The sequence below is a fragment of the Liolophura sinensis genome, chromosome 7, assembly GCF_032854445.1.
Source record: "Liolophura sinensis isolate JHLJ2023 chromosome 7, CUHK_Ljap_v2, whole genome shotgun sequence".
In the NCBI taxonomy this organism is placed as follows: domain Eukaryota; kingdom Metazoa; phylum Mollusca; class Polyplacophora; order Chitonida; family Chitonidae; genus Liolophura; species Liolophura sinensis.
Genome location: NC_088301.1, coordinates 34,106,778 through 34,130,627, shown reverse-complemented (window position 1 = coordinate 34,130,627; position 23,850 = coordinate 34,106,778). Strand labels below are relative to the sequence as shown.

At 37.7% G+C, this 23,850-nt stretch overlaps 1 protein-coding gene across 1 annotated transcript; it reads right to left on the bottom strand.

The window, feature by feature from the left end:
• Nucleotides 1-5,221: 5,221 nt before the first annotated feature.
• On the bottom strand, nucleotides 5,222-23,644 carry LOC135470863 (orexin receptor type 2-like). Its single transcript, XM_064749910.1, is given in 5 exon segments — nucleotides 5,222-5,282; nucleotides 8,878-9,013; nucleotides 11,574-11,913; nucleotides 23,296-23,370; nucleotides 23,372-23,644. Coding segments are annotated over 5 exon segments (885 nt in total).
• Between the last annotated feature and the right edge of the window lie 206 nt (nucleotides 23,645-23,850).

The following is a 23,850-nucleotide window of genomic DNA, read 5'->3' as shown; positions in this document are numbered from 1 at the left end:
GTTTTTTATGTTGCTCAGTGTGCGGTAAATACATGTATGTTTACCTTTTGCAACTTCGAATGATAAATATCCAAGATAGCGTCAGGTACAGTTTATTGAGCCTTAATTCAACATTATAGCCTGATCGCATCTGTAGTTAGAGTGTTCGCCAAAATAAACACATTTTATAGTATGCAAATAGGTTTTAAAAGCATTTTCGATACAACACATGGAGCATTTCATTCTTCATTTATACATATCTTTAAGCAAAAGGTCATTTCATATCCTCATTAAATGGTGTTTTACCAGTATTTAAGGAATGGGGTAAAATGAAGTAATAGGCAGACAGGAAAAATAAATTCACGTGGCCTGTATTATTGGTGTAATAAACAGTCTGCCATGATGGTATATGCTGAGAGGGTTAGAGAACTGTCTAGCTGTATCAGGCCTTTGACCAATGAGGTCGAGTGTTAGAATCCGACCCTTACTGTTTCAGCTGCGGCTCAAAGTCAACAGGTTCGGTTCCGACTCTCTGATTTCCTCCGCCAACCTGAACGCCGTAACGAAAGTGAAAGTTCTTGCGGACAGCGTTAAAGACTGATCAATCAGTCAATCAATCAATCATATATGTGAATGAATATATAGGTAGAGCTATAGACATTGCCTACCTGTCGGTGGTGTCTTGCATCGCCTGATGCAACTACATACATTTACAAAACCCGCTCTGAATTTCTCTGAAACATAAAATGCAACATTTAAAATGAGAACACGGTCATATATATTCACGTGTGTGATTTAAGTTTACCGTACTAAATGTGCGTAAAACCGTTAATCTGAATATGACCACATGGTTTCTACCGTGTAAATGTGGCATCTGCTGGCATATAGTGGCTCCAAGAGCTGAACTGGAGATTATACTAGCCCTAGGCCTAGCTATGTATTTAGTCTATACGAATGTTATGCTGCTTGGTTGTTTCGTTCTTGCTGGGGTCGTCATGTATCCTTCATCCACGAAGTATATAGGATTCGTATATAGTAATCTGACCTTGAGCTTCCAGTAAATATCGAACAAAAAGTAAATGATGCACGCAAAACACTAAAGTAGTATGACTAGCGTCATTGCTTATTATGCATGTTACACATTTTTGTAATTATTTGCATATACATGAGGAATGATGACTGACACAAAGGCGTAGCAAACAAAAAAAAAAACACCGCGAATCCATTGCGGGACAAAATGATATATTAGTGCGGAGTAAATCATAACAGTACTATGCCCTGCTTGAGATAAAAACTTTCAGGTGGTAACGTGGGTATGGCAATGTTAGTGTATTACTTGAAGTGTTCCTCTTATTGAACGTTTTTGTTATTATTATTACACACGCTGTTCATACTGGCATAACGCTGTATTGCTTAGACGAAGGAACAATTACAGCCCTAATACCCATAACCAGAAGATAGAAACGTTACCAAATGGTCTCAAAGGCTGTCCCTAAACTTCATTCTTTCACTCAAGAAATAGCAGGAAACTAATTAGCAGTTGAGATATGGGTAATTTATACATATTAAAATGATCATAAGGGAAGGTGAAGATTTACGATGGACAATAATATCCGGTTTTGTATATCCTGAGGTAAATGGTATGGTACAGGAAAAGTTACAGCTCGGATACAGCTCGGAAATAATTTTACGACCATTTTAAAGCTTAATGAAGCGAGTCTCCTAACAATACCAAACTATAAGCACTTGGAAAATAAATCTTTTATCAAAAAAACTCACCGCCCGTAATGTTATAGATGATGGGATTGGCAGCGATTTTAAATTCGTTTTTGAAGCTTGATGAAGCGAGCCTCATAACAATACCAAACTATAACCACTTGAAATATATATATTTTTTTTATTAAAAACTTACCACTCATAAAGTTATAGATGATGGGATTGGCAGCGCTATTAACATATACAAGTAAGTGCCCAGTTGTTATCATTGACACTATAACATCTTTATTCAGCAGAAGAATATCCGAGTGTAACCTGAAAAATCAGCACAATAAACAACATTGCAAAGTCAACAATGTAAGGTATTACGTTAAAAGAAAAGATGTAAGCGTATTGAAGGGTGTTTGCCTACACACGGAAAGCTGGCTATATGAAAACAATTATGTCATTGAATAGCATTATCTCTATTCATGTAAATATGAAGAGGGTTGTTAAAGATTGGGACGAATCTTGGCTTATATCAGCACATCTAGGCTTGTTTAGCGTTGTTTCTAATGCATTTTGTATATTTGTAGTCACAATTATGGCACTTGCCTTTATTGCATGCTTGACAACAGTGTAAATATGACACACAACATTGCAAACCTATTCTTTCTTCTCTGAACAAACACGGTTGATGAAGCTTCCACATGACAAAATCCCCTCGCTAAGAATTGCATTCTCAGTCTCCTGTATTGGCATGCGAGTTCTGTTACTCTTATTGTTTAATATGGTAATATGTGTATAAAAGCACAAAAACAACCAAATACAATTAATAGATCTAACATTTCATCTCAAACAAATATACGTTGAAAAGCTAACCAGCGTCAAATCATAATGATAAAAGTCAAGGGACCGACTCCTTAAAGCCGTTTTTGACCTCAGACGAAATTTGAAATTTCATTTGAGAGATTTTTTGAGGCCCCAGAAATTAAGCTTTTTGTCATCTCTGTGACAGACTGTGTTTAACCAGCTTCTAAGCCTAGATACAACTCCAGAAGTTTTCTTGCCCTGTTTAGTGATCTTGTAGGAGGATGGTTGTCAGAGATTGACTGGCCATCAGCGATCCTCGCCAGGAGGTCGTGGCATTTGATCGATGCGTCGAAGCTTGAGGTGTACTAGTTAATCCATGGATTAAGTCAATCGAGTAATCCAGTTGCAGTGGTGATTTGCTATGAAGCAATGCTCGATCGAGGGTGTCACATGGGTCATGTAAACAGACAGACTGAATCGTGGATATGGCTTTGGGGCGAATCTTTGCCATTCACGGAGCATGCTGATGTTATCGGCATGTTTTCAGAAGGACTAGTTCAGCAGGGTACATGTGTCGCTCACTGGACTGTCTCATAAAACTAGCATTTGACCAAGGAATGGATGTATTCGAATTCAAGCTTAGCTGACAAGGCTGCGATCCTACATCAGGAGGTTCGTCCGCTCAGGCTCTCACGGCGCCAAAAAGCGTTTGCGAATCCTTTTTAAAATACTGCATTAACTTTTCTTTGAGGCACAATAGCGTAAAAAGTATACGATTGCTAACATTTTAGAACTGCAAATGAATCGTGCGTCTGCTTAGATGCCAATTTTGATGTCTTAATAAATAATGTATATCTTTTAAGGGATAGAATGGACGTTCATGTTTCCTCTATTAATTGTTGTTCTGATTCTTAGCTTTAGTTTTCTATATTTAATTATGAAACAAATTGCTCACTGTTTGACAACTTAAGTTTATTTTTGTGGCAGAACAAAAACATAAAAATATATGAAGATGTTTTAGCATTATATTTTAGCATTGTATTAAAACTAGCCGACGAACGTTGACACGGTGTGATTATTCACACTTTGCATGCAAAATGCTTATTAGAAAAGAAAACGTGATAATCATGAAAATGCAATTAAATACTGTTTGTAATGCTTGGTGGTAGATATTGGTACTTTTGGGACAATCACGAGAAATAACTTGTTATTAACGAAAATCCCGCGTTAACCAAACTTTATGCTTTGATAACAATATATACATGGGCGATTCTCGGTAAACGTGTTGTGAGGTTGTAAGCAAAGCTAGTAGAAGGCATGGTCTCAGTGGCGTTTTAGCGCACACAGTGGCCTCATATGTGTCCAACTACATGACGAATTAGGCTATAATAATGTTTTCCACATTAGATTGCCATACTTAAAGCGTAGACAATTAGCCATACCATAGAAAGCTCCCTGCGGTTTGTAATTGAGTAGGGCGTTAGTCATAAGATGACCGATTTCGCAGAAAGATGCCGTGGAGATAGGTAAGCTGATTAGAAACAAAGGCGCAGTGTGGTAATGTCGGACTACTGAAGCCATCTTCACAAACCAAGGCTTTTCTCAATATTAGCGTTTCACTTCATCTGATAACTTTCACTGACATGATAAGGTTTTAAGCCGAATTTAATGAAAACGCCAGAAGACCATTTTGTACAGGCATCGGACGAACCTAGCACAAAATTAGTTTTGCGACAAATGAATTCCTAGAGTAGGATGTCAACTTCATCGTCTTACAATTGGGTTGTCATTGGAACTTCTGGTAATAAGGTACTGCTTTAGGAAATAAATATAAGTTAAGCGGTTTGTTAGAAATTTTTAACTAAGCAAAATATTTCAACATTCTTTGTTTGTTTTGATCTGAAATATATTCTTCTTGATTGATACACTGTGGAAATTCCTTCGAAATTTACTTTCTTGTTGCACAACGATTTTTCCAGTTCCTTATAAAATACACGACAATAAACATACTTTACAAAACGACAACTGTAACAGTAACTGTCTCGTGTATTATTCGCCAAAAGATCTACTTTTGGTTGCTATGTTATTGTCTTATTTTCGGTCAGTTAGCTGTTGTTTTTCTGGTTCTTTTTCTTATGACGTAATGGTTCGTTTATCTTGTCAAAATGGTTCAAAAGCAAGGATGTCTTCGCTGGTGAAATATAAGAAGTTTGTGGATAAATATATTTTCTCTAATTCTTTTCTCATCTTGCTTCCTTCACTGTTTTAAATTAATCTATGATGGTGTTTTAAAGTATCGATAATCACCTAGATCAGTCAGTGATTTTGAAACGTTAAACGAGTCCATTTGTTGTCGAGTCTTTGCTTTGTCAAATAACAAGCCGTCAATTCTTTCAGGCCAGGTTATCCATGAAGGTGTCTAGCAAGGCTAAGGCAATCCGTCGTGAAGTATATGTTGGGCAGTTCACTCGTTAAAACATATCTTCTTACTTGAGGCTTGTTTTCATTGAATAAACTTGTCATTGTTCATAGTGATATCACCTTTCCATATTAATGAACATGTTACTGGACGGGACGGGATTTTGTGTATGTTCACTGACAAAGTTTTTATTTGTTACACAGGCAAGGATTATTTATGGGCAAAGCCAATTATATGTATTCCAGATTCAATATTTTTCAGTTTGAGTTTAAAGGTTGCCATTTGAGCCTGCTTTTTTAATACTCCAATATCGACTTAACGATTCAGAGATTCGAAGCTGATCAACATTTCATTGCCCCCAACATTGGCCTCTGGCCTAACAGGAGCAAGAGACTGTTTTTAAGTGGTTGATATATGAGCTGGGGTGGCATTAACAGCTAGCTCTAAAGGTTTTCGATTTGAAACGTCGATTTGCGTTCCAAAAGACTGGGTACTGAAGTGTTGAAGTTGCTATGTGGGGAAAGAAATGCATCAGACTGTAGCCTTGGAGAATCTAGTAATCGTTACACCAGAGGAAATAATGTTAGGAAATAAGCACGCGCTGGAGAGCCACTCTACTGAACATCTGCCACCGTATATGAAGACAGGATAATGCGACAAATATTCAAATAGCTCCAGGCGTTAAATTTAAGGAGGCCTAAGCGTTTTAGACGATTTCAACTTCTAATCCTCAACCAAGTATCACACTGTTGTCATTGTATTGGATTTTCTCTGTATGCCATAAGTCTTTTGTTATACAGGTCAAAAGATGTGGCTCAAGTTGGTTGTTTCGTCTTTAGTTTCCAGATACCACACATACGTGCATTTAAAGAACCTGACGTTTAATTACAATTAAAGTTGACATTCCTTTTCAGTTACATCCTGGAATTGTGAGTAATAAACTGGAGACTACACGGTTACTGTTTGAAATTGGGAATAGAAGATGTACACTGATTATTTTGTTTAGAGGTCTGGTTATATTCTATAAAGAAAATGTAAAAAAAAGGTCGATGCCATGAAACCATTTCTTATGAAGTCAAAACTTCATACCATACTTGCTTAGGGCACTGCCCTTTGAAATTTTGAGACATTTTTCTTAAGATAGGTCAAACATTTTATTAAAAAAAAAAAATAGCGTGTGAGATTGTAATTCAAAGTTTGAAGTCAGTAATGGCTTTGCCGAAAGGAACCTTTCTATATAATGATATATGCGAGAAACTGCTGGCGGTACGCATAAACGTTCGCATAAACAAAGCGGTTTTAGGGTTTGTCTAAGCAACGGCCTTTTCATGAGCTTTTTTGGACAGGAATTGGATTAATGTGTGAAGTATCAATGCATTAAATGTAAAGGAGAAGTCCTTGATGTTTGTGTATAAGTAGCCTTTCAGTAAATCATGAGAATGGCATTCATACACAATGGGATGTCTCATTATAGGTAGTACTGAAACAAAACTTACAATTTATACCAGTTGCTGTGGAAATCTATATTAATAGGAATGGCAATAAAATTTGTGTCAAAATGGTTCTAGATTTTTACCTATAGTGGAAGCATAAAGTTCAAAAACACTAAAGCTTTACCATGTACATACACGTATGTTACAAAATACGTATATAATAAAAGACGCACAGCACAGAAAGTAAAACCAGAGCCGCGACAACACTGTGATAGCTGGCAAATAGTCAAACGTAACCGGTGAAATACGGCCTACTGTAAATTTACCTCAGTCTGGGTTATATTCTAACTGTTCATGTAAATGCATAAATGGTAGCAATTTACATTTATTGATCAAAGTTTTAAATTCTCGGCGAGAGGACACAAGGTGTGAGATAGTGATGAGGCTGCGAGTGACGTCCCCTTGGCGTCGCTAGGCACGTCTCCCAGCTGCCGGCATGGAAAGGTCCAGATTTGAACGGTCAACCTATGTCAAGATTTTTATGGCTTGTTTCTCACACGCTGGGCCAGGTATGCACCAAAGCTTGTTGGCTAATGTTTGGGACTGAGGTACAGAGGTTAACATTGTCGCTTATGGAAAATTAATGGGGGTCTGAGACCTGTACGGTGATTTCGTCTAACGCTTAAACTGATAGGAATAAACTCCTATGCAGGTATGTCCACGTGTAAATTTCATGTAGTCTTCTCCCTGAGATCACCGTTTACCTTTGTATGTCAAGCTTTGCTAGTGTCTCACACAAAGAAGTGTTAAAGTTCTAATTAAAGTTAGCGTTTATGCAAACGATGAGTACGTCACATGCACCAGTGTGCTATCGAGCGCTCATCGCTTGTTGTTATTAGCTTTTTGCATGTTGTGGTCACTTAAAAGATGATTTTATAATAAAATTAATGGTTTCCTGCAGATAGCAGACAGAAATGAAGAGTTAAACTTCTGTTAATAGTTTAAATTCGATATTTTCATCTATCCTAACCATGCAGTTGTGCATGTTTAAATGTATGGTAGCCCGTTTATGTCCAGAGTTCTTAGATACTGTTTAACGAATTTAAATATACTAGCCTGTAAGTTCGTGTGGTGAGTTACCATTTGATATTATAAACATAAAAGATAAGTGTATTCATGGAATTATACCGTTTCTGTATGGAAGATCGATATAACCATAATGTCATTACATAAAATACAGCGACATGACTATGGAAGATCAACGGTGCCGTATTGTTAATACATTTAAGTCAAGTTGTAAAATATGGAAGTATAGCTGTAACATCATATATATTTTGTACTGCCACACGCAAGGACCGACTCAAATGTTGTACGGTGATTTCGTCTAACGCTGTAACTAATAGGAATAAACTCCTACTTGCAGAGTTCCTACATGTCCTGGAGTTGGTGTTAGTTCCTTCCAACCATCAAACACATACACTAGCACCATGGCTTAAGCAGCATAAGGTTAATAAACACGCAGTGATGTTAAATGCAATTCATTAGACGTCACTGGTATAGTATTACTCAAAATGCTGCGTTGTCACCACAATTAACATACGATCACATTTGAAAAGTGCAAAAGGACCAGGCCTTGGGGATGCTTAGTCCGCCAATAGAATTCTATTTTATGCAGAATACAATATAGTTAAAAGCGCACAGTACATAAGGTAAAGCCAGAGCAGGAACAACAGTGTGATAGCTAGCAAATGGTCAAACGTAACCGGTGAAATACGGCCTCTTGTTGGTTCACCTCAGTTAGTGTTTTATTCTAACTGTTCACGTAAATGCATAAATAGTAGCAATTCACACGCCCCCTAGCACCATGGCTAAAGAAGAATTAGGTTAAAAAAGCATGCAGTGATGTTAAATGCAATTTATTAGACGTCACTGGTCTAGATTACTCAAAATGCTGTGTTGTCATCACATTTAACATTCAGTGTGATTCACATTAAAACAGTGCTAAGGGGCCAGGCCTCAGGAATGCTTAGTCCACAAGCAGAATCCTGCTTTATGCAGAAATAAAATATCTGCCCACAGCACAGAGAGTAAAAACCAGAGTACTGCCTTCGTCTAAAATTTTACCAAGTGTGGCAATTTGAAGCTGACAGTTGTTAATTTAGAGCAATTATAAATTTGTTGTTGTTTTCTAGGTTGGGATACACTCCAGACACGGTCTGGTGCATTGCTCTTCGGCTCAAATCTACCGGAGAGAGCTCTTTTCTGTTTATAGAGCTATGTTTTAAAATAAATTTCCTGGCAAACGTGACTTAATGTCGGATCAAACACAGACACAGGTACAGGCGTAGGCTAGTAATAGGATATTAATTAAACAATAATCCAAGGTGTTTACCATGACGACACTTAAAGTTCTTAAACGTCAAATACTCAATAAGACTGTGATTTCTTAAATAAATGATGGAGCACCTTTCAAAAATTACCCTTAAATAGAAACCCACGAACTATGATGAAGTGAAAAGCATTTTTTCTAATACTTACATAAGCATAACTATTATGTTATGCATAAAGTAGCATAGAAAAAAACAGACGACCACAGCTATGAGCATCTTGGCGGCTCGTCGTCTCTGGATTAGCTGTGAGACAGCTCCTTGAGAGCCAGATCTGGAACGACTACCTTCAAAGAGCCAAAAAAACAGTGGTTACACTTACATACAGAGAGCGGAGATAGAAGAATTGTTGAAGATTTGGTTTGGAGCCGGACCACGTGTGTTAGCCATTGACTGAGTCGATGTATGCTTGAGTTTTTACGTCGTACTTTTTAGTCTCATAACGATGAGGAATCGTTAGGTGTTTGAACATATACTGTGTCTTTTTGTGGTAGGGCGAGTTCATAACCCAAAAGTGCTGCGACCACTGATGTATTATCCTGAAGACCCCAGGCACATTATACTGACATCGGACCAACCAGTCCTGTTTCCTTCCTCTAATCTCTCAGTGCCTTTGGTATGAGAAGACACGGGTTTGATCCCAGGTCTTCCGACTTCCAGGTGGACGCTCTAACCATTAAGCCACCGAAGCGGTTTAATATCGATTGAAAGGTAATCTCTTCTAACCACGACTCACTCTCCCATTGGTTATGGTTCGACGTACTTCAGTTATTATGACTGCATTTTTTAACATAATTTAGCTTCAGCCACGGTGCTAGAGGGTGTATAAGTTACATTCACATGAACTTTTATAGTAAATCCCTACGTGAGATAAATTGATAAGATGCCGTATTTCACCTTTTACCTATGGCCATTTGTCAACTATCATACTGTCCTCGCTGTTCTGTTTTAATATATACGTTGTAAGTCTTATGTTTTTACTCGAAAGGAAATGCTTAATATATTTTCAATGTTTCATGTCACACGTTTAAAAGAAGATAAGGTTATTTACATAATATAAATGAGATTTTTCTGCGTTTTCTTCCCATCTAAATGAGGCATTTCACACTTTGTAATATTTGTCTTTTACATGTTTTGGCTCTTTCACGGTTGAGAACATTCGCCTGTAACCCAAAGCTATTTTACATACCCTTTTAGACAAAATTTTGGTTATAAGTTTGAAATACATTTTGGCATGATTGAGTTGGAACACCATGAATATTGTTATATGAACAGAGAATTCGACATTTCTCGCTTGCATTGGTTATCTTTTGACTCCAACTAGAATAATATCGATGGTATTCTGATTTTACGCTGCATTAGTTTATGATTATTTGAGACACATAATACCTCAAGCAAATCTGCTTCAACAATTGACACTAGAATGTGCTCACAACATCCTGGGGAGGAATTCCCGGGGGAGCTGACTGGAAAACGCGTTGTTAATTGGCCCAGTACAGGTTTTACCCTACATTTCAACAGTGGATGGTGTGGAAGATGAAAATTTTCAAAGTATATATTAATACTATAATTGAAGTTAAAAATACTATTGAAAATTAGATGAACACTTTATCAATGTCAAGTCTGCAGAACGCAGAATAAAATCAGAGCAGCAACGAAGGTGTGATAGTTGGCGATTGGTCACGCGTACATCTAATCGATGAAATACAGTCGCTTGTCAGTTTACCTCAGGTAAGGTTTTATTCTAACTTTTCATGTAAATGCTTAAACAGTAGCAACTTATATAACCCCAAGCACAGTACCTTCACCAGAATTATGCAAAAGCTTGCAGTGATGTCAAGTACAATTTAGGAGACGTGACTGGTCTAGAATTTCTATAAATGCTATGTAGTATTCACATTTAATAAACAATCACATGAAAACAGTGCAAACGGACCGGGAATCGGTGACACAAATCCTCCAGCAGAATTCTGTTGTTTTTTTTTTTTGCCTGCATACAATATATAAGTAAATGCTTAAATAGTAGTAACTTACATCTCCGTTATACCAAGGTAAAGTAAAATTAAGTAAGAAAGTCACATGACGATTAAGTTTAAATGCAAATTATAATATGCACCTGAGCCAGATACAAGTATTTATCATGCGAATCGTTTTTACGATTATGACAGATCGTGAACTGAATTTATTTTATATTCACATTTATACAGCTATATTTTCCTAACGTCAATATGTTTCTTTACAAAATTCACTTAGTAAAAGAAGATTATGTCGTGTTACGAAGATTGCCCCTCAGTCACATCAGGTATTGGTCCACTCATGTCCTCGTCAGACAGGTAAATTTTGACACTCCGTTTTTTATACAGTTCACGAGGCTTTGAATGAAATAAGCGGTTGACAGAACTCGTGGGGGAATTCATTTGGTAAATGACACAAAAATTGAGATCCACCTAATTCTGAATATATTGGCATCAGGTGCTTCTCCAAAGACAGTAGTTCACTCCATAAAACAGCACTCACCACTAGCCAATGGAATCAGTGCCGTAGCAGCAGCATCCTGGGAATGCTGCCTCGCCCCAGTTTTTAGAAAAGTATGTGTGAAATCACATTATTAAAACGCCTTCACAATAACAGTTCTGTGTAAAAACCCGTCTTGTTTCTGACAGCATGACTATGGAAACGTTTCAGTAATCGCCAAACAATTTTTGCTTCTTTATAAGTTGTTAAATGTTTATAAGCTATTAAAGTTTTAAGATAACCCAGTAGAGTAAATTCGGTAATATTTTTTGTACCCATAACTGAACAAATAATTAACTGATGTCATTTATTGAAATAGTTAAACGCACTTACCCGTGGCTGAGAACTCATCAACGTGCGAAACCCATAAAGACATGGCTATCTTTATATAAGCTGCCGTCAATATTAGAAACGGCAGGACGTAAAAGGCAATCACGAAAATGTGAAAATAGAGGTGCATATAACCATGATCTTCGTGACCACAGATGGAACTGGAAATTCCCAAGAAGACCAGCTCCGGAGAGGCGAAGCCAATGGCCAAGGCCCAGATCGCAACTATAATGAGAACCACCCTGGTTGGTGTCGTGTTGACGCTGAATGGGTGACAGATGGCATAATATCTCTCCACAGATATAACGGTGAGGGTCAGGATTGATACTATAACCGAAACTCTCTAAAATCAAAAGAAAGAATGTTCAAATTAGTCAAATGCATATAGAATGACTACTGAATGAGAATGACTTAATAATTAACAAATTGCTAAATCACTCAGACATCAAGTGTAATATACGTTGACGGGATAATTGTCCAATACTTAATGATCAAACGTAGTAATGATGAGCATAATGACCATACCGAATCAATATTTATTATTGGTCCTATGCAATGCCTCGTTTAAATACACGTCTTTTTCATTCAAAGTAAAAAATGATAATATGTCGATTTTTTATTTTTGTAAATATTGGTTAACAATGATGCCCCAGCTGTATGAAATCGAAACATGTTGTAAGAAAGGTTAGATCTGTATACTGTCTTTAAAATATGCAATAATCAATAAAATGCAAGGAAGTCTGTTATACGATATAATGTATTCAGCTCATGCTACGAGAGACAGTTATCTTGTTTTGGGCAACACGGTTGTCATAATGCCAGGCTACACGTCCATTATTTATCAGAAAACCTGGCTACCTCCAGAAAATGTCATGATTACAGGTATTATATGTTCAAGATGTCCAGACTACTAAGGCTATAAATGTCATGTGTAATTTTCCCTAGGATAAGTTATACGCATACCACTAAAACATTTCTCGGTTTTGGTCGAAGGCAATCATGACATATACATCATATATAAAACCCAAACATCCACCCGCTGGTCCGTTAAAAATGGTTTTCCGTTAACATAGTTATTCTCCACAAGGACACATTTGACACATTCAGTATCCACAGTGGCTATTTCAGTATTACAGCTCCTCATTTTACATACTTCCTACACACCAAATACGTTACGCACGAAATCATCACAAATACTTAATTGAAGTCATAATCGTACCAACACCGTAGCAAACTGTGAATGTAGAATACTTGAATTTTTTGGAGATGTGAGAAACACATTGAGGGTAGATGGCATCCTATACATCGTTGGCAAAGTCCACATGTGAGTATTATGAACTCTAGTGATTTCTGCACGTCATGACTGTCTACCCTGCGTTAAATATATCAACAATAAAAACCCAGAAAGGCTAATCTCACAGTTTCTTGCACATGTTAGTCACTTTATAGTGATAGAAAAGCCAAATGATAGTGACATGCATTGTGATATATATATATATATATATATATATATATATATATATATATATATATATATATATATATGAAACCGATGAAATCCGTTCTCTTGTAAGTTTACAATTTTCAAGCATATGCTTTAAAATTAGCAACATGTACGCCTCTTACACCCTATCACAATGACTTAAGCTGACTTACATAAAAATTAATTAGACGTCACTGGCCAAGATTTGTTCAGGACGCTTTGTTCATCGCATTTAACATACAAAGAAATAAGTCATATCAACTTTAATAACCCTTAAATAGCCCTTCTGTCATGAGGCATAGTGTTCAAATCTTGCAGCCAACTGCTTGGAAGCCTTCTGTTTTGCTTTGTCAGGATATTTGCCAAAGTTCTTGGCAAGGTGTGCTAAATTTTTCGGGCCTCTAAATATTTTTAGTGCTACACATCAAATGGAAAGTCGTCTATCGCTGGAAAGGAAGAGGAACCGGAAGAACAACTAGTGTCAAGTATAAAGAAGATAATAAACAAACCCGTTCTGAAGGACTAACTGAAGGACTTTTCCATACATGCACATCAGCTATTTTAATAATATTAACCCATTACATGTAGCAGCCGTGCATTCTTCTTGAGAGGTAACATGTTGTCTCTTGAAGAAGAAGTACACACGTGTGTTGCTAATTCGAAGTGAAAGAATGATGAAAGCTGCAAAAGACAAGAGTTCTAAAAGGGACCCTGGAAAAATGTCTGCCAGGTTAATTAAGCCGACAAGCCAGTGCCCTCTGACAACAAACCTTTCAGGACAACGTAAACAAAAATAGAGACCCCTATCTTCCCTTGTGTTTATCGTTCGGTACAAGTGCATTCTTCATTACTGGACGAAAATAACCGAATCTGAAGATTTATTGTTTCAAGATTGTCCAGTAGACACGGCCTGGTTTTTCAAAGTAAACGTCTCAAAAATGCGTCAATATGGTCAAGGTTACTATTAAGCCAAAATGGCAATAAACGATACCTCTGTACTAATGAATAATCCAAGTTCTCTCTTGTTCTTGTGCTATACGTCATACAACACCCAAAACAGCTGTTGCCAACCGCTCAAGTTTCAAGTTAGCTGCGCTGTAACTAAGTTCAGTGTTCCAGTTTCCACTAAACCTTAGTGATGTGCAGGTGATTCTCTGCCGCTTCCCACTCTAATTGCTCTTGTAAAAACACTGAAACAAACTTCTAACTTCAGAGGATGGTTTATTATGATAGTCACACGCCGTTGTGCTAAGTATAGTAACGGTTTACATGTCTGACTTCAGTAGTATTCATGGTCTGGTCCCCAGATTAGAGTACATAATTAAACACGATAGGATTTCCCCACAAATTATGCCAGGTAATTTTTATCGTGCTTCTTTTCAAACAATATGATATTATTGTAAGTATATGATGTTGGATAGCCTAGTAGTTGCTTTTTTTCAGATCGGGAACGGAGGGGAATTCAAACGAAGTCTACAGCCTAAAAAAGGGACTAGGACAGCGATGGACTTTGGGATGTGGCTTGAAAATCACCAATGGCATTACGTAAGATACGTCACCCTACATTGGACAAGTGCCCTATAGTCATTTGTTTAAAGTTGGTTATAGCCAGTCAATAGAAATTCCTTCAATAGGAGATCAAGGTTAACTGAACAGTTCTAATATGCTTATAGGTTCATGCTCTGAGTGGCTCATTCGGTTAGCGCGCCGGCGCAGCGTAATGACGCACGAGCCTCTCACCAATGCTGTCGCTGTGAGTTCGTCCAGCTCATCCTTCCTTTCTGCCAGCAACCTGCGAATGTCGTGGGTTTCCTCCGGTCTCTGCCTATGACAATTAGGCCATAAACATTGTCGCTGCCATGTCACATATATCCCGAACTTTTGAACTATGTGACATATTGTAGCAGCTATTTGCGCTATGTATAGAACAGGCATCGAAAATGTTAAATACTTTAGATAATGGAAAAAATAAGTCATATCTTGTTGATTAAAAATATTTCCATAGGTAAAAAGTGGATTGGCACCCCAATGCTTTAGTTGCTTACACTGCTAAAAAAAACAAGAATGAAACAAAAGTGGTGCAATTTAAATATTTATCCTTTTAACTTCCCACCGAGGTTTGGATGCAGTCGGTTGCCACCGAATAATTAAATCCTTTATTGTCCCTCCTCGCGCTGTACGCGCTAATGGCGATGAGCTTACGGCAAGTTCAGTGCATCTGCTTCCTATCTACAACACCATCGATTCAAGTAGTGTAACATAATCACGTTCTGTTATGTACACGCCCTATTCACTTTACGGACGGCGCGTCATGAAACATCCTTTCGTTTCAAGAACAGATGCAAACTAGTGGGCCCGGGGAAATGTTTTGTCCGTTTTAATGAAATTAATCCCTGTGGGACTCGCCTGTACATGAAATAAACCGAATGAGTGGCTTTGTAATACCGTATCACGTACTCAGTATAACATCAGTATAACATCTTTGTGTTAGACATTGATTATCTCCGTTGTATTCAGACCTAAAAAATAACTAATCGTAACCACCTCACGTCGGAAAGACGTAACGCTTAACATACTGTGAGGACACCATCACTAAAGATTTATCATCTAGGATAAATTTTGATAACTTTTTTTACCCGATGTGTAAACATGCATAGCTGTGCTTGACCCTTCAATGATAATTCACGACAACTGTGTTGATTAATAAATCAAAGGTTTTAAGGTTTTTGGCAGGTGTTAATCTGGGCATAAAAATACAAACCTCTGTTGGTTTTGAACATTTGACCTAATTAGTCAAGTGCTAGCTGTTTTCTGGTAATACCCACAAAACGGCACGAGGTTCCCATCCTTCCCTCAAAAGAGCATAATTTTTTACATCAAGCATGCAACACCTGACTGAACGCCAGATATAAAACTCCCAAAACATTTGCCTTTCACCACATTTATTATCTTTTGTGGAAGCGCGATAGGTATTAAAAACATATTTTCACTATGTAATTACTGACATGAGTTCAGCGAGTATTAAAACACTGAAACCTATGATGTATGATACATTATCCTAGGTAAAACAAAGTCCTCAGAATGTTAATTGGACGTACAAACCATTACACTTCTCCAAAGATATCAATTTAAGAGATTTTTTTTTATTTGGCGTGTATGTTGCGTGCGTGTTTGTATTTTCATTAACGTCCAGGAGATCAAAACAGCATTGGACACATCTTTAACACTAGTATGGCGTTTAACACAATTCACATAAATGAATTTGTTAATAAATAGCTTTGAGATTTATCTGCTGGATACAACGAAGCGCAGTTTTTTTTCCAAATATCAGCAAAATCAGATTTGCCTTTACTCTAAACTTTGTTATATTTCTTTTCTTGCTTTACATAGTGTTCATTCCAGCGACAGTAGTGACCAGTAACTTTGGTCATGTACGGTGTCACTCAGGAGTTCTGTTGAACTACTACTTGTTACTTCATACCAAGATGAATTAAGATTGCTCTCTTTGGTCATCTTAATTAACTATGCTATGTAAAAGGGAAAAGCACGGTTTCGGGTTTTAAATTGTAATCTGGTTTCGCGGAATGTTACCAGCCTGGCATCAATTTTTACTGACAATAGTTTAAAAGTTGGGATCCGAATAAGTCCAAAGCTGTCCATCTCTTAGGCAGCTCATATTCGCCAGGCGCATAGAGTACCGTGTTGATGTTTGTCCAATACAGAGTTCTACTGTGTGAGTTTAGCGACCTCAGCTGGATTTTCTCTATCCAAAAGCTGTAACTTATATAGCATTTTTATCAACCAGGCATCAAAGACCATAATTAGACCATGAAAGATTAAGCGCTGAAGAGATATAATTCCACATGGATAGTATGCTGACATGCGGAGTCGTCCACAACTCGAGTTATACATATCAATCATTCCTCCAATATATGCGTACAAAACAATGAACCGTTTACCAAGATTGTCTGGCGATCTATACGCGAAATATTAAACCTCTAAACACGATTCTTCGTCAAAGAGAGAGACAAAAACAGGACGTACCGGTGTAATGAGAATTTCTGCATTCAATACGCAGACAATGCTGGTCTCAGTGGAGTTTGAATTATAGTTAAGCCTATCGGTAGATCGTCGTAGTAACGTGACATTTAAGGTTCCCGGCAAAAATGAGTAATCAAAAATATGCCATATGTCATTTTAGTGGAAAAAAAAACAAAGGGCAGATTTAACCACGGTTTTGTCATTCTAGTTGTGGCTGTCTGTTCCTGTCTAAAAGTTCCCTCTGTGCATTTGTTTCCAGAATAATAACGCAACATACAGTATAATATAAATGAAACGACTCGATGGCATTAAGCCAAACGTTTTTGAGATAATTATCCAGTGCTCATCTTGGAATTAGACACATAGTAGAGCCACAGCATTTGCCACCACATCACAGATTTTAAAACCGTTTTTCTGACACTCATTTCCATCCTGAAGAAAAATGCCTCATTACATCCACAGAGTCCTCAACTCTAAAACCAACGGGCTTTCCTCCACAACTACGACAATAAAGTAGTAAATAATGTTAAACTTTCTTTGGTTTTACGTTGTAAAGACGATTGAGGCATTCCTTGTCTGAAATCATACGGCTGTTTATCACACCAATCAATATATGCCTAGTATCTCCTGACGATATAAAGTGGAATAGTTTTCTGACGGTTCTCTTGGGACTATGCTTGGAAAGTCAGCAGACAATAACGATAATATCTGATCCAGTTGACTGTTCGGCTCTGTCGGTCGGTATGTTAAATTTTCACTACAGTCATGAGCTAGTAGAAGATTATTGTTATTTCAGGGGCCTTTTTGTTCGAAGTATTCTTCACTTGTATGCTGCCGGGTAACTGTTGGTGATTAAAACACCATGTGAGTAACCACCTTCATCAAGCTATGTGACCTAATATTGCCACGAGAACTACCCTTGGGCGACTGAGACCCCGGCAGACCGAGTTTGATATGAGTGTTGAAAATACCGCCTTTAAAGAACCACTGTAGACAATAATGCCTCAAACATCTCAAATATTCACTTAAAAACTGTAATGCCCTCAGGTTTTGAAAAGCTAAATGCATGACGATGAATAATTTTTCTCATCAACACCATCTAGATGTGAATTGTCTGATCAAAATGGGAGAAACGTTAAAGAGTACGCAGAGTGAAGAGTGACATTAACATCGATATGACATTCAGTATTGCATCTCGTTTACATGTAAAATGAGCCCATTGTCATCTAACTGTATTTCTGGGGTTAAAATGTTAGATGCAATAACCATACTGGACATAACATTTTACATTAATCCTGTAAACTCATGGGAATTTTGAGGTGATGTCTGTATCCCAACGTTCACATGTGGTCGAAAGATAATGCATTCTGGTTAGTTACATGGCAACTCGCAGTAAAAATCTTCATCCAAAAGACAAATTTATTGATTAAACTAAAAAAAAAATCGGGCAAGCCTTTCGTTAGTAATTAGTGTAAATGACATGACAGGGATATAATTATGGAAATTGGCGACGAATCTAGGTGCTGCAGTTATGCTGTCGTGTTTATGATCTGTGTCGTTTTCAATCAATCTGCGATAACTAGGAGACCTGATATGTTTCCTATCTGAACACAGCACTGTGTTAAACGCGTGTGTTGGTTGCTCTCACTTTACTAATGCAACATTTTGAACGCATGTTTTGTAAATGTGAAATCCAAATTTTTTTCTACGGTGCATCGATATATTTACCATCAAAACAAATAAAATATACACACGCAGTATACATCCATGATTTTGATTGATTTCTGAAACAACTTACATAAAATGCAATTTAGCTGCGTTCAATTCCTTACTGACAAGTTTTAACACATCATTCTGATAATTTTGTACACTGTGCTAAACGTTCCTTTAAATGATTGATCTGAACTGTCGAAAACCTTTGCATGACATGGCATTAAGTGTCTTCAATAGGACCACAGAATAGATATAATAATTATAAATAGATATATAATTTTAAACTTAATTTGATAAACGAGCATTTCATGCCCTGTTCTGAACCACACTTTTAGAAATCAAAGACGTGTGCTATTTGAACTATCAGAGATTACTTAATAAAGAATCACACAGGTTGCTTTTCACATACAGGCGGGCTTTACACATTCACGTTAACGTCGTGAGGCATGAATAATTGTAGAGCGCTCGGAAACCAAGACAGTCCGAGGTAAAGATTCCACACTGTGAGTGATTGTTCCATGCATGGACTGACATGTTAACTTCGACTCCCACAGCGTGTTCCTCTATAACTGTCAATGCCTATGCTCCATACAGAATAGATGTCAGGTAACGGGTCAGAACACATGTTATAGTTGCTAGAAACAGCTCCTAGATCTGCCGTGAAGCTTTTCGCACATGTGGTGTGAACGGAACTCCATGCATATACCAAGTCAGAATGAAATATATGCAAACCCTGTTGTGACGGAAACAAGAACACGTTTAACGTTGCCAAGACAAAAGAGATTCTTTTCTCCAATTTTTTTATTCTCCTAACCTTGAGGAAAAGTCGGCGGGGTCAGTTATGCACGGTGCTATGCATGGTTGTCAGTAGTCACTTGAATTGTTGATCTCCTTCGTGAATTGTTGAGAGATAACTATATGATGTGATCTTACAAGAGTCATTTTCCCCTCCCTGCTCTATTAAAGACAAAATCCACGAATGATTTCCCCGGGGAACTGTTCGGTCGCCTCAATAATCTTATGGCCAGCAGTTTGTAAGTGAAATAATGATGAACAAAGCAATTAGTCAAAGCATTTAACACATCGTGTTTCAGAGTAGGTGACAAGGGCCTGCGGGTAAAACGAAACTCAAGTCGCTTATACACTTAGTGCTCTGAAATGCATTGCTGCAGCCAATTATATGTGGATTAATACAAATATACCGTCAGAGATTTATCTTCAACTATGCATTAGCAATAACTTTAGGTAAACACCACCATTATGATCATAGATGGAGAAGTGGTACCTTCGCCCAAACACGTAATGCTTATAATACAACAGTTATTTTTAATACGTTGTTAAATATATCATTAAATCAAGTGTTATGTGCAGGCTTTCAAAATATCTGTATATGCAACTACATGCAGGGCTTTCCATGAGAGCTGACTTTACTGTCCAGTTATTAGATTTACCTTGTGGCTGTTCAAATGGAGATGAGCAAGATGTACTGATATAAGGTGATCTAGAAGCGATAACGTAGACGCTGCCCACGGTGGTGCCAACGCCTATTTTGGCAGTCTGTAAGAAGAAACGTGCTTTTGCTAACCTATGAAATTTTTCCTTACCGCATTTCTCCGTCAAATTCCTCTGTGACCCTTCCATTAATCCATCACAATAAATAATAAATCCCTATCCGTTTTAAGTTACTCAAGGCAATACTAGTAATCAGTTCACGGCAAGCCAGTGTTATCACCTTAAGAACATGTTCCGTAAAATCCACAACTTGCTGCAATAGACATTTTCTGCATTCTGGTAAAAATAAAAAATATTTTGAACTAATTTCGAATTTTTGTCATGAAGCGTGATTTGGTTATAGACGTTAGTACTAAAAAAGTTCAAAATCTAGAATTCCCCAATGAATACAGAAATATCTTTGTGCTGGCATGCATATCCATCATCTTATACACACAATGTGGAATTCAGTCAGGCTTCTATACTCCCGGGAAGGCTTATTGCAAGGAGAGTAGGAGACATGCTTTTTTGAAAATCTTGCATTCCTATTAAAACAAAAGACTACATTATGGAAGGTAAAAGTAGTGACGACATTGTGATAGCTGTCACGTAACTGGTGAAATAAAGCTTTTCGTCAGTTTATCTCAGGGTTTTATTCTAAAGGTTCATGTCAGCTTAAAGAGTATCGTATACTTACATAAAGCTCTGCAGATGGTTTCCCCGAGACTTGTTTGGCATTGGTTTTAATGCAAATGTTTATTTAATGTGATGATCAAAATTTCAATGTGTAATATTACAAGTGCAGGTGCTATGACGAGGTTTTATACCGGTACATGTTTCATCTGTAGAATTAGTTATCGGGGAAAAGACATCGTCTAAAGTAAGTGACTTGTTCGCACGAGTGACAATTATGGTATTTTTTCGTTGTATGTGCTAAAAACTAACACGCCTTCGAAATGAATTCCTCTAATGAAGTGGTTTACAATTCATATCGAGCTTGTTCAATCACAACTCCTTTAATACGCAGGACAGTCATAGCTGGCAGACACATGTCTGCCTAAATTGATACACATCCCTCTCAGTGCTCTGGTTTTCCACAACCTACAATGAACACATTGGGAAACCACGGGCCTCGGACAACCAGTAATCAACATTCCGAAGGCAAATCACCAACAGCTGGTTGGAATCGTTTAAGGCTCATGAATAATGGATCAGTTTCAGGTGAAATCGAGGCAGAGCCCCCTACCTTTAAACACCATTACCCTTGCTCTAAAAGTTTGCGTTATTACAGATATTATTCGTGATGACATTCTAATGATCATAGACACTGCACAGTCCGTCCACAAAAGCAATTCATTTGAGGCTGCGCATAACATGGTCATCGATTTTTGTGAAGTGGTGTCTGAAAAATGCCGTAGGAAAAATGATAGGCACGTATCGACCTCCACAACCTTTCCTAGCACAATTGTCTCTCCACAGGGTATCACTACACAATTACAACTTATGTTTTCAAGAATTACAAAAAGGACCGGAATTATTTGCACTTCTTGATTATAAGTTACTAATTCATTTGCCTTTCACTTGTTCCTTAAATTTGGCTGCACTATTATGTATTCATTATGACAGTGTTCGATTTGTGTTCTTTTAATGTTATAGTAACACATTAGGGATCTTGTTACTGGCTTCAAAAGACGCAAGAGAATTAGTGGTGCAAATGCAGGAATGATCAGTGTGATAAACTGCTCTATCGGTACGTAACACTGAATCTCGTTCCTCTTGAGGCCACACATTTCATCAAGCACACAAATGTTTCACAGAGCCCCACATTAGATAGCGGTTTGCTCTGATCTGTCCTGGTGGAAGGAAGGTCATGCTGGCTGACACAGAGTTTGGAAGCTGGGAGGTTTCCTTAAAATAATAATATACTGAACCCATACACTAACTTTTCCTAATCTTTATGCAAAATCCGCAGTCAGTGTGCCATCCCCAAAAGACGTAAATGATTAGCATACGTTCATGGACGCCAAAGTTGTTTACCGTTCTTTCTGTCAAATCAAATAATGCCATTGTTTCTATTTTCGAGACCTTAAGGTGTGTGATTGTGAATTCCCTGGATCAATTAGGAAACGACTTTGGCTTAAGAAACGTTTCTTCACTGATAATTAGATGGTTTTTAAATTCAAGTAAGATTATAATGCTCGTTAAGCTCTTAAGTATCTATCCGACTCTCTCTTTTGACATTAAATTGCAGAAAACTTACAACACAAAACACACCATGAGACCTTTAGTTGACAATTGTTAAAAGTTCTGGACAGCATCTTTCTCAACATTTACAACTTATAATTCACATCCTTGTACTAACGTTTTTGTGTTTACCACCACAATGCTTGCTTCTGCCAGTTCGATAAAATCCAGCGCTTCTTAGCTACTGTTCTAAAACATATTAAAAGAAAGTTTAAAAAAGTTAAAAGATTGTGGTGTGTTGTAATGTGTTTTACTAGGAGATGATCGAAATTAGCACTATATCGCAAAATTGCCATAGTATAGTATTTGTGAATTATTTATCGGATGCAATTAGGTAGCAACATACGTTAGCTACAATACATATCAAGGTCATAAGTACTGATGCGACTTTTGCTGAATTGTTAAGCACACAACTCTGTATAAATACGTTAAATCTTCACGAACCGATGTCTCGTGATGTCTTTTCGTCAAATCACATTCCGTCAAATCGCCTTTATCCAGATGGGAGCGTAACCACTCTATGAGATTTGCGAGCACTGCTCTACCCGGTGGTATCACATCAGGTATAATCCGGTTCCTAAGGTCTTGAAAACAGCTGTTGCCCACGTGATGAAGTAACGATGGTTTAAATTTAGTGTGGTGTGGACAGAAATCTACGCACTATGAACACAACAGTGCTACTTTTATTCTTCAAGCTACTTGTTACAGACGTACTAATCGTTGTAAAAAAAATTATTAATAAAGGGGTCTTACCTGGAAAAAGAAGATTATTTTGCATATTGCTTCTCCGAAGAACCAAGTCTCAAATATGTCCTGAGTCATGGTAGGTTAGAACAACCACAAACAGTACCAGCAAATCGGCAATGGCTAAATTCACTATAAACACATTGGTAACGGTCCTCATATGCTTGTTTTTCCATATTACCAGACACACCAAAGAGTTGCCAACAACTCCACACACGAACACTATCAGAAACAGAACAAGAAATATGATCTTGAACCATTGGAGACCCTGGCTTAATTCATCAACGTGGGTATAACACGGCTCTGTATCCGGCTGACACTCAGATCCATTAAAGAGGTCTTCGACTTGACTAACCATCGTCGCAAGAGTTAGTCCACCAGCGGATCTCTGGCTTTGCTTGTTCGCCTGCTATCCGGCGTCTGTGTCTGGCTGAGCTGTAAGCAAGCCTTTAATCGGCTGGCAGTCCTCCGCCAACGCTAAGTGGCCGAAAGAGTGCAGCGATCAGCAGAAACCTCGGTAGATAGAGGGCCTGAACCAATGCAGTCGGTGTTTAACTTTATTGT